Source organism: Melitaea cinxia, chromosome 8, assembly GCF_905220565.1.
Source record: "Melitaea cinxia chromosome 8, ilMelCinx1.1, whole genome shotgun sequence".
NCBI classification, from domain to species: Eukaryota; Metazoa; Arthropoda; class Insecta; order Lepidoptera; family Nymphalidae; genus Melitaea; species Melitaea cinxia.
The window spans coordinates 15339736-15352943 of record NC_059401.1 but is presented as its reverse complement, the minus strand read 5'-3'; the positions used below and the strand labels follow the sequence as shown (position 1 = coordinate 15352943).

The window sequence follows — 13208 nt, the reverse complement described above, 5'->3', positions numbered from 1 at the left end:
ATTAAATTCTTGATTTATGATTATCGTTTATGATAACGGAGTAAAGTAAATGACATTAAATTATTATCATTCAGAATAAAAATAAAAATGAGAATAACCGAATCAGAATGAAAATAAACCGAAATATCTCTTATATTGATAATTATTATATGTAATAAGCTAAAAGAAGTTAGTTGTTTCTGTTACATAAATCTAACTTTAATAGCAGCGATTCTTTTTTTAAATAATTTTCTCTTTTTAAGTAGAATAATAAGTGGAATCGCTTATTAATGCAATGGCAACACGTAGTCACAAGTCTGCCGATCTGAAGTTGTTGGTTATGTAACTAATTGCACGTAAAGTATGCATGATTTTTCAACAAAAGAAACGGGAAACAAAGTTCCTTAGATGTGTTTTAATTTACAAAAAAAAAGTCCTAAATGTGGCATCAAGTTAAAAGTGCATATAAGCCGAGACTCTCGATGTTGCGTTGAATGAAGCCACTAAAACACTTTTGAAAACTACACACAAACACTAAACCCCTACCGAAATATGCCATTACACTTTGAGCATCAAAATTTCCAAACTTTTAGTTCAAAATGTACGCCATACAATTGCCAAATCTTATCGTACCTCGAGCGATCCTTGAGACAGACCTATTGCTAATGTTTCTCTCCATTGTTTAAAGACCGCTGAACTTTTGCGTAGGAAAAATAAAAGCTCCGATAAGGTCTAGCTCGCAGACAAAGCCTAAGTTAATGAAAGATTTTCGATATGGAGCCTAATGGATGAAACATACAGTGTTTCTCCTCGGAGATAAATGCTTTTAATTAGTTCAATGAAGGAGATAAAATGGATAGTGTTGGAAAAAAAGAAGTTAGTTAAAGATTGTAGTGTAAAAAAAAATTGTAACACGCTTACGGTTTGGAATTCTTTACTGACGATTACGTGCTTTAGTTTATAAGCTATGCATGCTCGTTCTTTCGTATTGAGTATATTTTTTAAATTATCCTTATCATTATAATATCATCTTGAGCTTTTCTTTACATATGTGTTGTATTTTGATAATTATCGCAAAACAAGTTACCACTAAAATAAAATTACTGATTATTGATTACTTTTTATTGATTAAGTGTAGATTGGTCATGACAGTCAGACTGATTATAAAAGTAGTTTAGGGACTATTTCTGATTCAAAGATACGTCTTGAAAGTAAGTGTTCAAACCTGTAATGGCAAGTAAAATTGTATTTAAATAAATCGATTCGATTCGTAGCTAGACACAAAATAAATTTGATTTTACTTAAAGTTATAATAAGTAGTTTAATCCGAAAGAATTTGTCGTCAAACCATTTTGATAACAGTAAAATGTAGTTTACGATCTTGTGACCGAAGATCTTCACAGAACAAATAAGTGCTAGGATTTTAATATGTCGTAAACTTTTAAATGCCACCGGAGTTGATGGACTTATAACTAAAACACTCATTTATGCTCAAGAGAATAAGGCAGAAAATCCTTTGAAAGTTACGAAAACCAATGTTGGTTTTGCAAATGAAAACCAGTTTATGCTCTGCTTTTGGAAAATATGAATTTGACGATTATAGACTCTTTCCGAAAGTAATAAGTGTCCTAGTAGTTTGCTTCAGTTCTGTCCAGCATGTACCAGGGCAGCATAAACGAAGACAAGTCTTTAAGTGCACGCTCGTCCTTCGCCAGCTTTATGTCTGTAGGATGCGAAGCTTCTTATCGTTTCTGAGTAAAATGCTTTCCTAGTACTTTAGCGTCCACTGGTACCGCGAAAAAACCTACATTGTTTCACAAAATTCTGTGCTGATTTTAAGAAATTCTGACGGCGTTTCCGCCATGTGAACCGTCAAACAGCGCCGCTGCATATTTAAATAGAGACTAGACATGAGGTTCTAATCAAAACTTTCGTTCAACTTAAAACTCTTTTAATTTTATTTGACAAACGTTATGTTTCCCACATTCTTAGGAAAAATAAATTATATGGGGAACGAAATATTGTCGCAGTTTTTATTACAATATGTGACACAATTAATGGTATATTAAAATAAAATCTAGTAATTATTATTCTGTAAAATTAGCTACTAGTAGATTTCTTCAATAATAATGTTAATTTATTCCTTTAATTTGTCACAAAATTGAAAACAATAAATTTATAACTTTAAGGTAGAAAAAATAAAAAACATTAGAGACACTAATATTAGTAATGTAACGTTTTTTCACCTTTACAAAGCAGTATCGTGACACAGCTTACCTGAAAAGAAAAACATTGTTTTTAATTAGATTGAAGTTTTCAAAATATTTCGTTCGTAAATTAGGTTAGCGAGCCGTGAGACTCTGTTTAAATCATCAGAAAGATTAAATTTTCCATGTCACCGAATTATGGCTTTCATATGCAAATCTAGTGGCGTCAAAACATGGCGGCGTACGACAAGCGTATGTATTTTTATCTGTGGAAATAGAGATTCTATTGAAATTGCGGGAAAATATAAACCGTATGCAGTAACTTTTTACAATTGATTGTTAGTTTTTTAGTGGCTTTATGTGCTTAGTTTTTTTATTTTTTGTTTTGTAACTGTTGGTTTTATTGCTATTTACTCTATTTCTATGACACATAGTTTTAAATCAGACCATACAATCTATTTAAGCACGAAATCTGTACGAATGGTATTTTCATACTTTATATCTATCGTATTTTTCTACAATAATTTTATCTTTTATAAAATAAGAATAAAAAACTTTTGCAAATTTTATATATTTTAAATAATATCTTCTGAAAACTTTGAAAATCCTTTTAAAGCTTTCGTAAACTTCTTACTTTCTATATTTTATTTATTTTATCAAGGTTTACCAAAAAGCGGGTAAATTTTTACGCGGTACATCGAACAATACCGCATCTCCTTCAAAGTGGAGAGGTTTTTGTTAAGCGAAAAGTTTGTGTAAAAAGAGACAAATCCGTAACCCATTTAGGAGCTGTTAAAACAATCTCAGTCTGAGGTTAATGTAGTACTGTCCACGGTTAGCGGTAAACACAGCTGTTATCCTAACTACTTGTTTGTATCTCGTAAATGTTACGATGCGAATTTGTTTATAACGAAAATTTCAGTGAATCGTGTTTCTTTTGTGTTAATGTTTACATATATTCAAAATGATGGATTACTTTTTTGAAATGAAATCTTTTTTTAAACCGTACAATGTTTTTTTTTAAATCTATTATTTTATTTATCTGTGACCAAAACCTCTGCAGCTATGTCAGTGATATTAGTTTAAATTTAGAAAAAAGTTATGAAGTATTTTTTACTTCAAAATTTACTCAATTTCGGCTCATACATAGAGACAAAGGCTCAAACAGCTGCCAGAAAACTGGGCGTCCTCTCGAAGGTGAGACAGTACTTCACTCCGGAACAGCTTCTAAATTTATATCAAGCGCAAGTTCGATCATGCATGGAGTACTGCTCTCATCTTTGGGATGGCTCAGCCAAGTACCAGCTGGAGCTTCTCGAGTCGATTGAGAGACGAGCCAGGAGGCTCATCGGTGATGATGCACTGGTCGCTGCAAAGCTGCAAAGCTTGCATCATCGACGGAGGGTGGCCGGCCTATCGGTTTTTTACCGGATACACTTCGGAGAGTGTGCGCAGGAACTCCATAACTTGATTCCCCCTTCCCCCTTCCATCATCGTACAACCAGACGCTCTGCGTTACGCCACCCTTATATGGTTGACATTCCCCTTATACGCACTAAGCGATTCGCTAGTACATTCTTGATCCGTACAGCCAAAGAATGGAACTCTCTACCAGCGTCTGTGTTTCCAGAAAATTATAACCTGGGGATCTTTAAGTCGCGAGTGAATAGGTTACTTCTAGGTAAGCGTGCTCCATCTTAGACCGCATTTTCACTTATCATCAGGTGAAATAGTGGTCAAACGCAAGCCTATCATTGTATAAAAAAAAAAAAAAAAAAAAAAAAAAAACAATATTATTATTTTTAATATTATACAAAGCGTTAATATTCTAAAAATAAAAAAATAAAAAACTAATCGAGAACGTGTAGTTGCGTCCCGTTTCCTAGCAAAGTGCACTTTGCCAGGCGAGAATGAAATGAAAGTTTTGTTAGAATTTCGTTTATTTCGTTTCTGTTGCGTCGTCGATTTGATTTATTGTTTTCGGTGGCTCTATGTTGTTTTGAAATTTCCCCTTTGAACTAGAATCGATGGGACTAGTTTATTGACAATAGTTTCAGATCCGAAAATGTTATTTGTGGCTACGATACGTCCGAGCGATGAAAGTTGGCGTCGGATCTCCGTTTGTTGCTTATTGCTGATTATTTATTGTTCTTCTCTTGTATTTAAGTTTGAAAACTAATATAATACTGGTGATCAGTTCTTTTTGAAGTTTTATTTTAAAGTTTTGCTAAAATATACCATAAGTTTGAATTTTGCTGGTGTAAACTATAATTTTACTGAATATAAATGAAATAAAAAAAATTAAAAGAAGTTTATTAGTTTTGCGTAATTATTTTGATTTCCCCCAAGAGTCTTTTATAATCTTAATTTTGTGGAATATGTGGATTGTGGAGTCACAGCAGAATATCTTTGAAACAAAATCATTTTTAAAAATGGTTTCACAAACAAAGATATCAGCGAATGTACGTAAGATATGTTATTATATTTAAACAAACGTAAAACCTCTTCTTGTTTAAAGTTAGTTAACAAAACCATAATCAAAGTCTAAGATAATATTTTATTTATCAAATAAGAATATGACAGCAAGACGTCTCTAAAGATTTCATCAGCTTCAACATCATAAAGTCATTATATGTTTAGTTTGTTGGTTCAGTTTGCAAAGTTGTTTCTGCCCCAGAAGTTGTGACTTCGATTCCTCAAAAAAAAAAAAAAAACCTGTTACCTATAAGTCCTATTATATGGACATTATTTGCCTGTCTTAGGAGCATACGTGTGTGTATGTGAAAATTATTTATATATTCATTTTATCATACATTTTGACTTGTTCTTTTTTGTTTAGAAATTTATTATCTGTGTAGTACTAGTACAGCCTAAGATATTCATAATTTTGTCTTGTTCCATTGAGGTGACCATCGTTGTCACAGCATCTCGTATATTAGCCTGTAATTGTACTGTCGGAGAGACAAAGGTCTATAGTAAATCACGTGTATTGGCATATGAATAACCGGTGTTAATCATCGCATCATTATTATACCCATGGGTTCATCTATCGTGAATATTTCATATTATTTTTACTCGATACCATCTTTATTTATATTTGATTTTTATTTTAATCATTGGATTTAAATTTGTTTATTTGATTTTTAATATTAATGCATAACTTTTAGCGTTTATTGAACATGCAACATGTACTAAATTCAAGTTGCAAGCCTTTTAAAATATAAGTCCTTAAGTATTTTGAAAGATACGCTTCAGCCTGTAATATCCCACTACTGGGCATAGGCCTCTTTCCCCATGTAGGAGAAGGATCAGAGCTTAATCCACCACGCTGCTCCAATGCGGGTTGGCGGATATCTTCCGTACTATGAGTAACGATCGCTATCAGGTGTACATGATAACAACCGGGACCGACGGCTTAACGTGCTCTCCGAGGCAGGATGGGGAGACCCACAAGGACTGCACAAACACCCAGACCACGGCAAATACCTGTATGGCCAATACAAATGTTTGTCATGTGCAGGGATCGAACCCGCAACCGCCAGCGCAACAGTTACAATCCATGGCTGTAACCGTTGCGCCAACGCGGTGTTTAATTATTTTTGTTTAATTATTGTATTTAAATTTATTTCTTTGATTTTTAATATTAATGCATAACTTTTAACGTTTATTGAACATGCAACAGTGTACTAAATTGAAACTGCAAACCTTTTGAAATATAAGTCCTTAAATATTTTGAAATATGAGTTCCTAAAACAATCCATATGATTGGTAATGAAGAATTTTCTCATGGAAAGAGTGCGTGCTTCTATTGATAACTGGCGTCAATATTTCAGGGACTGTATTGCAGCCAATGGAGATCACTTCGAATAATAAATGTTATTATATATTTTTAATAGTTTTAAATTGATGTATTAAACTAACACACTAGAATAGTAATAAATGTTACGTGCAATAAGAAAAAAATATTCTTTGTAACATTATTTAAGGCAAGACTATGTAATTTAGTAACGTTCTTCAATTAAACGCCTAGCTATACCACTTAATCATTTTGACACACTAAATGCGACAGGTCTTACTATACAATACGATTATAATAATATAATATTTTTTTAACTGAAATTTAAAATGCATTAAAATCTCTTATATAGCATGTGTCAGCCTAATCATTTTGATTATGTTTTGTCTGTCAATCATAAGTTACAATTTTTACCCAACTTGTGCGTATACATGTCTTAAAACCTTTATCATAATGAAAAGACCTAATTAAGACAAAAAAGTTTTTCTTGATTTAAAAAAAAAACAATAACAACAAACTAAATATAATAATAATAATAATAATAATTTTTATTTCAGACAAAGTCCATACAATCAAACAGCATTATACAAACATAATTAATGAAAAACAGAAATAAAAGAAAACAAAAATAAACATAGGAAAATAATAACATAGGATATTTATATCAAAGTGCACACACCTATACAATATTCATAACCGATTAAATTAAATTCATGTCAATAATTTAGTAATGCCAATAATAAGTCAACCTCTTAAATTAAATAATTAATTAACACAACAAGAAAATATATATTTTTTTTAATACATACAGAAATTATTTGAAATATACAATGCAATGTCAAATATGTAAATTATTGTTAAATAATTCTATTTTTAAATATGTATCAGTAAATACGTTAACTCTAAATTAATTTTTGATATTTGTGATCAAGCGTAGGTGGTAGTGGTCTTCTTTTTGACTGTGGCCTTTTTCCTGCCTCGATCCGTATCGAGAAGAGAAAATATAATGCATCTCCTACATAACAGAATAAGCTAGCCCTGCGGTCACCAATCTGCCTGTCCAGCGTGGTAACTATGGGCAAAATACATGAGTTTACGTCATTTTGGTGCGAGCTTAGAGAGGCCTATGTCCAACAGTGGACTGCGATTGGCTGAAGTGATGATACCCTACATACTTACATAAACATCCCTTACAAATTTTTACATTAATAAACAAAAATATTAATATCGTTGGATTCTGATATTAAGAAGGTACTTTTAGGAACATTATTATTATTTAATACTAATTACTAATTTGCAAGCTTCAAGATTAAGTAATAGAAAATTCTAATGAACAATCTGAAGTGCAAAATTAGATCGTATCACTAATATAATGATTCTTACAAATTAAACATAGTTAATGATTCATAGTAAACACAGGCAAAAATGTCTTCTATGTTGCCATGGTAGTCAACGTTAAATTAAACACATTTTACATCATTACAAGTTTTAATAGAATATCAAAAAACAAACATGCTTACGGTTTCCGGGGCGTAGTAAATAAATCAAACATACTATGTTAAATCTGCGACGAGCCGTCGTCGCGTTCCGCTATAACTCATGCCCTTTACACGAACTACACTTGATAATTTATGCGATTCTGAAAACATTTTGAAATACCGAACTCCGTATTAATGATATTTTGTTAATTCTCAGACTGCATAAAGTTTTTGACTCATTTTTTTTTAATTTTGTGTTTAAAAACTGAAGATTAGGTAACTAATGCATTGTCAGGGAAATTATGTTAACAGCTACGCTTTCACGAGTTCTACAATTTGGAGCATATAATAGATAGAAGAAATAGATTGAAACGGAAATATATTTCTTATTTATTTAAGTTGATTTTAAAATCAGTCCATTAAAAACCCCAAAGATTAACGGCAATTAAACGTTAAATTCAAAATTGCTAAAAAAATCCTAATAATATACTATTTCTGTGATAGAAGCACATAAAATAAAAACTTTTGGTTAGGTTTTAGGTTTTGTTTAGGTTGTTAGGTTAAATTACTTAGAGTTTTTATGCTTATTAAGTAACATTGCGACAATTTTGTCGGTCTTTTTCAAACCAAGTAGTTCCTTATACCTATATTATATATGATACAAATAAAACTATTAATAATGATTTCCGTGTAAAACGAAATAAAACACTCAAACCAATATTTCACTGATAAATCAACCGAAGATTGTAAATCGCATTTCTCTTCCGATAAACTATAAATATATCCCATACGTCTTGCACTTAAAATTCTATTTAATCCACATCCCGCTTTGAAGCCGACATCATAACAAAATGCTACCGAAACCAGAATGAAACCAGTTCAAATTGAACTCTTTAAACACTAACAATATTTGAAATACTCCCAAAATCAATCTGAAACATTTAGAGACGGGTCAATCTATACTGGCTACTAGATAAACATAAATATATCAGCGACAAATGAATATTTAACATTGAATGGAATGTCCTTGGTCTTATAACTGTGAATCAAGGTTGAAAATACGGTGTACTTCGATTTTTCGAAGACAACTCGCTGTTGAGTCACTGTTACTTTTAAATAGACGTTGAAAGAAGTCGACAGACAGCTATCAAGATGTTCTAATAGGCGTACCGTACGCCAGAAATAATTTACAAATTGCCCGCGAGCTGATTCTTGTGTCGTTCGTAGAACTATGGTAGTTGCTTATATTTAGAATTTTAAATATTTGATGCGCCTAAGTTAATATTCTTTGGCGTTGATGTTTTATAGTTTTATGGGATGTTTACAATATTTATTGTAGAAACTTTTATATCAGTACTAATACCTTATTATTACGAATTACAAATATCAAGTTTTTTTTTTATTATTTAACTATCAGTAAGTGATGAGAGGAAATTTATGCAATTTTATTTAGGCTAATTTAAATCATATTTTAAAGAAGTCAATAAAAGACGAAATAGGCTTCTCGGCGATTTGAAAGCTAAGTCAAGCTACGCCGTTATATTGGTACTGAAATTTAATTGTAGTTTATAACAAGGCAGTACCTAAATGTCAATTAATCTGTCAAGTTTCGAACGCTATTAAGCTCGAATGTCAAGCTCATTTCAGAATATGTGTGTTTAATATATCTTGACGTAACCTCTGTGGCCTTTCACACATTTATGCATATCGAATCAAAGTGTGATTTCGCGAAACATAACGGTATTTAATAACAAGTCACGTGTCTGTCTGTCTGTTAGGAGTGACGCGAAATTGCCTTCTCTCGTCCCCGCTAAAACAATAAACGGAATACTTTACGTGCTATAAATTCATATTCTGTAACTGTTTTAACATTCAGGCTTTTAAATAACTTACTACGTTTCGTTTTACTTCTGGAATGTTCTATTTTAATAGTGTTCTTTTCCAAAGCTAAAAAAACCGACTTCAATATACATCGACAAGTAATACAACATAGGTAGGTAAATACAACTTAGGTAGTCAAAATAGAGTAGTTTATATACGATTTATTAGTGATTACTCAAATACACAAGACAAGCATGAGTTTTTGATTTAAAAAAGTCATCAAAACCCAGTAAATATTTATGAGGTAGCATATAAAAATCTACCGTCTAATTGAGAACCTCTCTTTTTGTGACGTCAGTTAAAAAATTTCATATACATATATATAAGCGAGCTTTATGCGATTACTAGCATTTACCCGATTCTTATTTGGCGTGGAATTAGTCCCTTGGGGACCATATATTTTGCGCGATGTAATATAATACAAGTAGCCTTGTAATAGCACACTATTATTTATCTATGCGTCAAATTTCTTTTTAAATAGAATCCATCCAATAATTCAAATATGCTTAAAAAATACTTTCGAATAGTAACCTTACTGATCAACATTTTTACTATCGAAAAAAAATTAAGCTACCACCGATTCAGAATGTAGATTTTGCAGAGAAGACCTGCAACAAACTCCGCTTCTTGCTATCCGCTGTAGGTCATCATCTTCCTGCCCTTATCCCACTTATGTAGGGTCGGCACAACATGTTTTTCTCTTCCATTCCTCTCTATTATTCGTCACTTCAGTGCTTACTCCTTTCTTTCTCATATCCTCACTCACACAATCCATCCATCGCTTTTTCGGTCTGCCGATCGCTCTTCGTCCTTCGACATTCATCCCTAACATTCTTTTACTGACATAGCGGTCATCCCTCCTCATTACATGCCCATACCACGCTAAACTATTGCTCCTTATTTTCTCTGTCACAGGTGCTACTTTCAAACTTCCCCTTATATACTCATTTCTAATCCGATCTTTCCTCGTTACTCCACACATCCATCTTAGCATTCTCATCTCGGCTGCGTGCACTCTTCTTTCATCCGTCACTTTTGTTGCCCAACATTCTGATCCATACATTACGACAGGTCTTATGATCGTTTTATAGATTTTCCCCTTAAGTTTAAGGGGCATTCGTGGATCACAAGCTGTTCCAGAGACCTGTCGCCATTTTATCCATCCCGCATTTATTCTATTTTTCACGTCACGGTCTATGTTGCCGTCATTTTGTATTAATGACCCAAGGTAGCGGAAGTCGGAGCAGACTGGTAGGGATACACCATCCAAGGCAGTATGGGAAAAACCGGACGAACCGCTGAAATCGCAGAACAAGTGCTCGGTTTTAGACCTACTTATCCTCAATCCCGCGCCCTCCAGTCTTTCCTGCCATTTTCCCAGTCTGCTCTGTACCCCAAGGACATTATCTCCGACAAGAACAACGTCGTCAGCAAACAGCATACACCAGGGTGCTTCCTCCTGTATGTCTGATGTTAGAACATCCATTACCAGGAGAAATAGATACGGGCTTAAAGCCGACCCCTGGTGCAAACCTACAGCCACACTGAACTTGTCAGTTACCCCGGCTTCGGACCGGACGTGGGTGCTAGCTCTATCATACATCGCCTGAACAAGTCGTACATACTTCTCTGGCACTCCTTTCCTTTTCATAGCCCACCACAGAACCTTACGGGGGACCCTATCGTATGCCTTTTCCAGATCCACGAACACCATATGCAAGTCTTTTTGTGCGAGTCGATATTTTTCGCAGAGTTGGCGGAGTGCAAATATGGCGTCCGTAGTTCCCCGGCCCGGCATAAATCCAAATTGGTTCTGTGTGACCTCACATTCTTCTCTCATTCGTCGCGCTATCACTTTCTCCCATATCTTCATGCTATGTGACATGAGCTTTATTCCCCGATAGCTGCTGCAGTCCTGTATGTCACCTTTATTTTTAAAAATGGGCACCAGTGAACTGTAGCACCATTCCTCGGGTATAACCTCTTCTTGCAGCAACTTATTGAAAAATAAAGTCAGCCACTTCCATCCATCCGCATTCAAAAACTTCCACACTTCCGCTGGTATACCATCTGGCCCAACTGCTTTTCCATTCTTCATACTCTGCACTGCCATCTTCACTTCCTCTATACTTACCTCTTTCACCATTCCTTCATTACTTCGTACATTTTCTAACACTCCGCTCCATTCATTTTCTTCGTTAATCAAGTTATTAAAGTATCTCTTCCAGCGTTCTTTTATTTCCTCATTGTCCGTCAAGATCTTCCCCGCTTCGTCTTTTATACATTTCATATGGTTTACATCTCTTGCATTCATCTCTCTCTCTCTCGCTATTCTAAAAAGATTTTTTTGACCTTGTGGGCTCTCTAAAAAATCATACAACTTATCTTGAACCTTGGCCCTTGCGATCGCGACTGCTTTCTTAGCCTTCTTTTTACTATTTTGATATTCTAATCTTTTTATTTTCTTTTCTCTGTCATTTCCATCTTCCACTCTTTTCCATTCTTTGAAAGCATTCTTCTTTTCTTTCAAAATCGTCTGTACTTCCTCATTCCACCACCATGTATCCCTCTCTATCTTTCTTTTCCCTTTCGTTTCCCCTAGGACATCCCTTGCTACACTTCGCACCCACGTTGCCATCTCACTCCAGCACTCGTTTACTCCCATCCCCACCATATCTCCCATCTCTATCAGTTTACCAATCACTCTTTCCCGGAATTCTGCAGCCATCTCCCTATCATCCAGTCTGTACCATTTCGTTCTAACTGGGGGCTTCGGGCTCTTATTTAAACTCTGAACTCTCAGAGTTAAATCCAGGAGCAGTAGCCTATGCTGGGAGACAAGACTCTCACTCGGTATTACCTTGCAGTCCTTGGCCGATTTTAGCCTGTTTCTTCTTAAAAGAATGTAGTCAATTTGGGTAGAGTGTAGACCACTACGGTATGTGACAAGGTGTTGTTCCCGTTTTTGGTAGAATGTGTTGGCTATTGCTAAGTCAAAGGCCAAGGCTGCTTCCAGTAGAACTTCACCGTCTCGGTTCCTGACTCCGTGACCTCGGCCCCCATGCACTCTTTCATACCCGTCATTCATCCTTCCTACATGTCCATTAAAATCTCCTCCAATGTATATTTCCTCACATTCTGGTATTCTCATTATAACCGCATCAAAATCCTCCCAAAACCTTTCTTTCATACTGTCATCGCATCCAGTTTGCGGCGCATACACACTAACTACATTTAAAACCGAGTCTTCCATCAACAGTCTTACTACAATATCCGCTGTAGGTACTGTATATTATGTAATTGGGTAAAAAATATCCACCTATCTAAACATTAACATTATAACTTTTATAATAAATAGTATACAGTAAGATTAGGAATATTATTTTAAAAACGAATAAAAATATGTAAACGTTTTTAAACAATTAATTCATTATTTAGACGTAAACAATCAGAAATTAGTATGCGTGATAAAAAAGTTTCATATTTTATTTTATTATATTACATTTTATTTTTTAATATTTTTCTTAGTGTGCTATATTTATGTGTCTCAAGCGATTCAATTTGTGTATCGCTATAAAGAAATTATCATTTGCAATAACAATGTATTAAACAAGCATATTTAACGAGATATTTGCAAACAAAACGGCCGTATGTATAAGTTTTAATGTATGTTTCGGCGCGAATACAATTTGCATTCATTTGTATAATCCGGACAGTTTGGTTTTCTGAAACTTCAGGAATCAGCAGTCCGCTTTGTTAATACATAGAAAAGTGTCTACGAGAACAAACGAAACTTGTTGATTTTCATTTCGTTTTTTTGTGGTTGTTGGTTTTTAATTTTATAATTAATATAGATTAATTTACACC

At 33.9% G+C, this 13208-nt stretch overlaps 1 protein-coding gene across 1 annotated transcript in view; it reads right to left on the bottom strand.

Annotated features, from left to right (window-relative positions):
- LOC123656074 (kinesin-like protein CG14535) overlaps positions 1-12594 on the bottom strand; it is a 190876-nt gene extending 178282 nt beyond the window's left edge. The window contains exon 1 of the mRNA XM_045591798.1: positions 11884-12594. Coding sequence (XP_045447754.1) covers positions 11884-12594 — 711 coding nt within the window. The remainder of the gene's footprint in view (positions 1-11883) is intronic.
- Between the last annotated feature and the right edge of the window lie 614 nt (positions 12595-13208).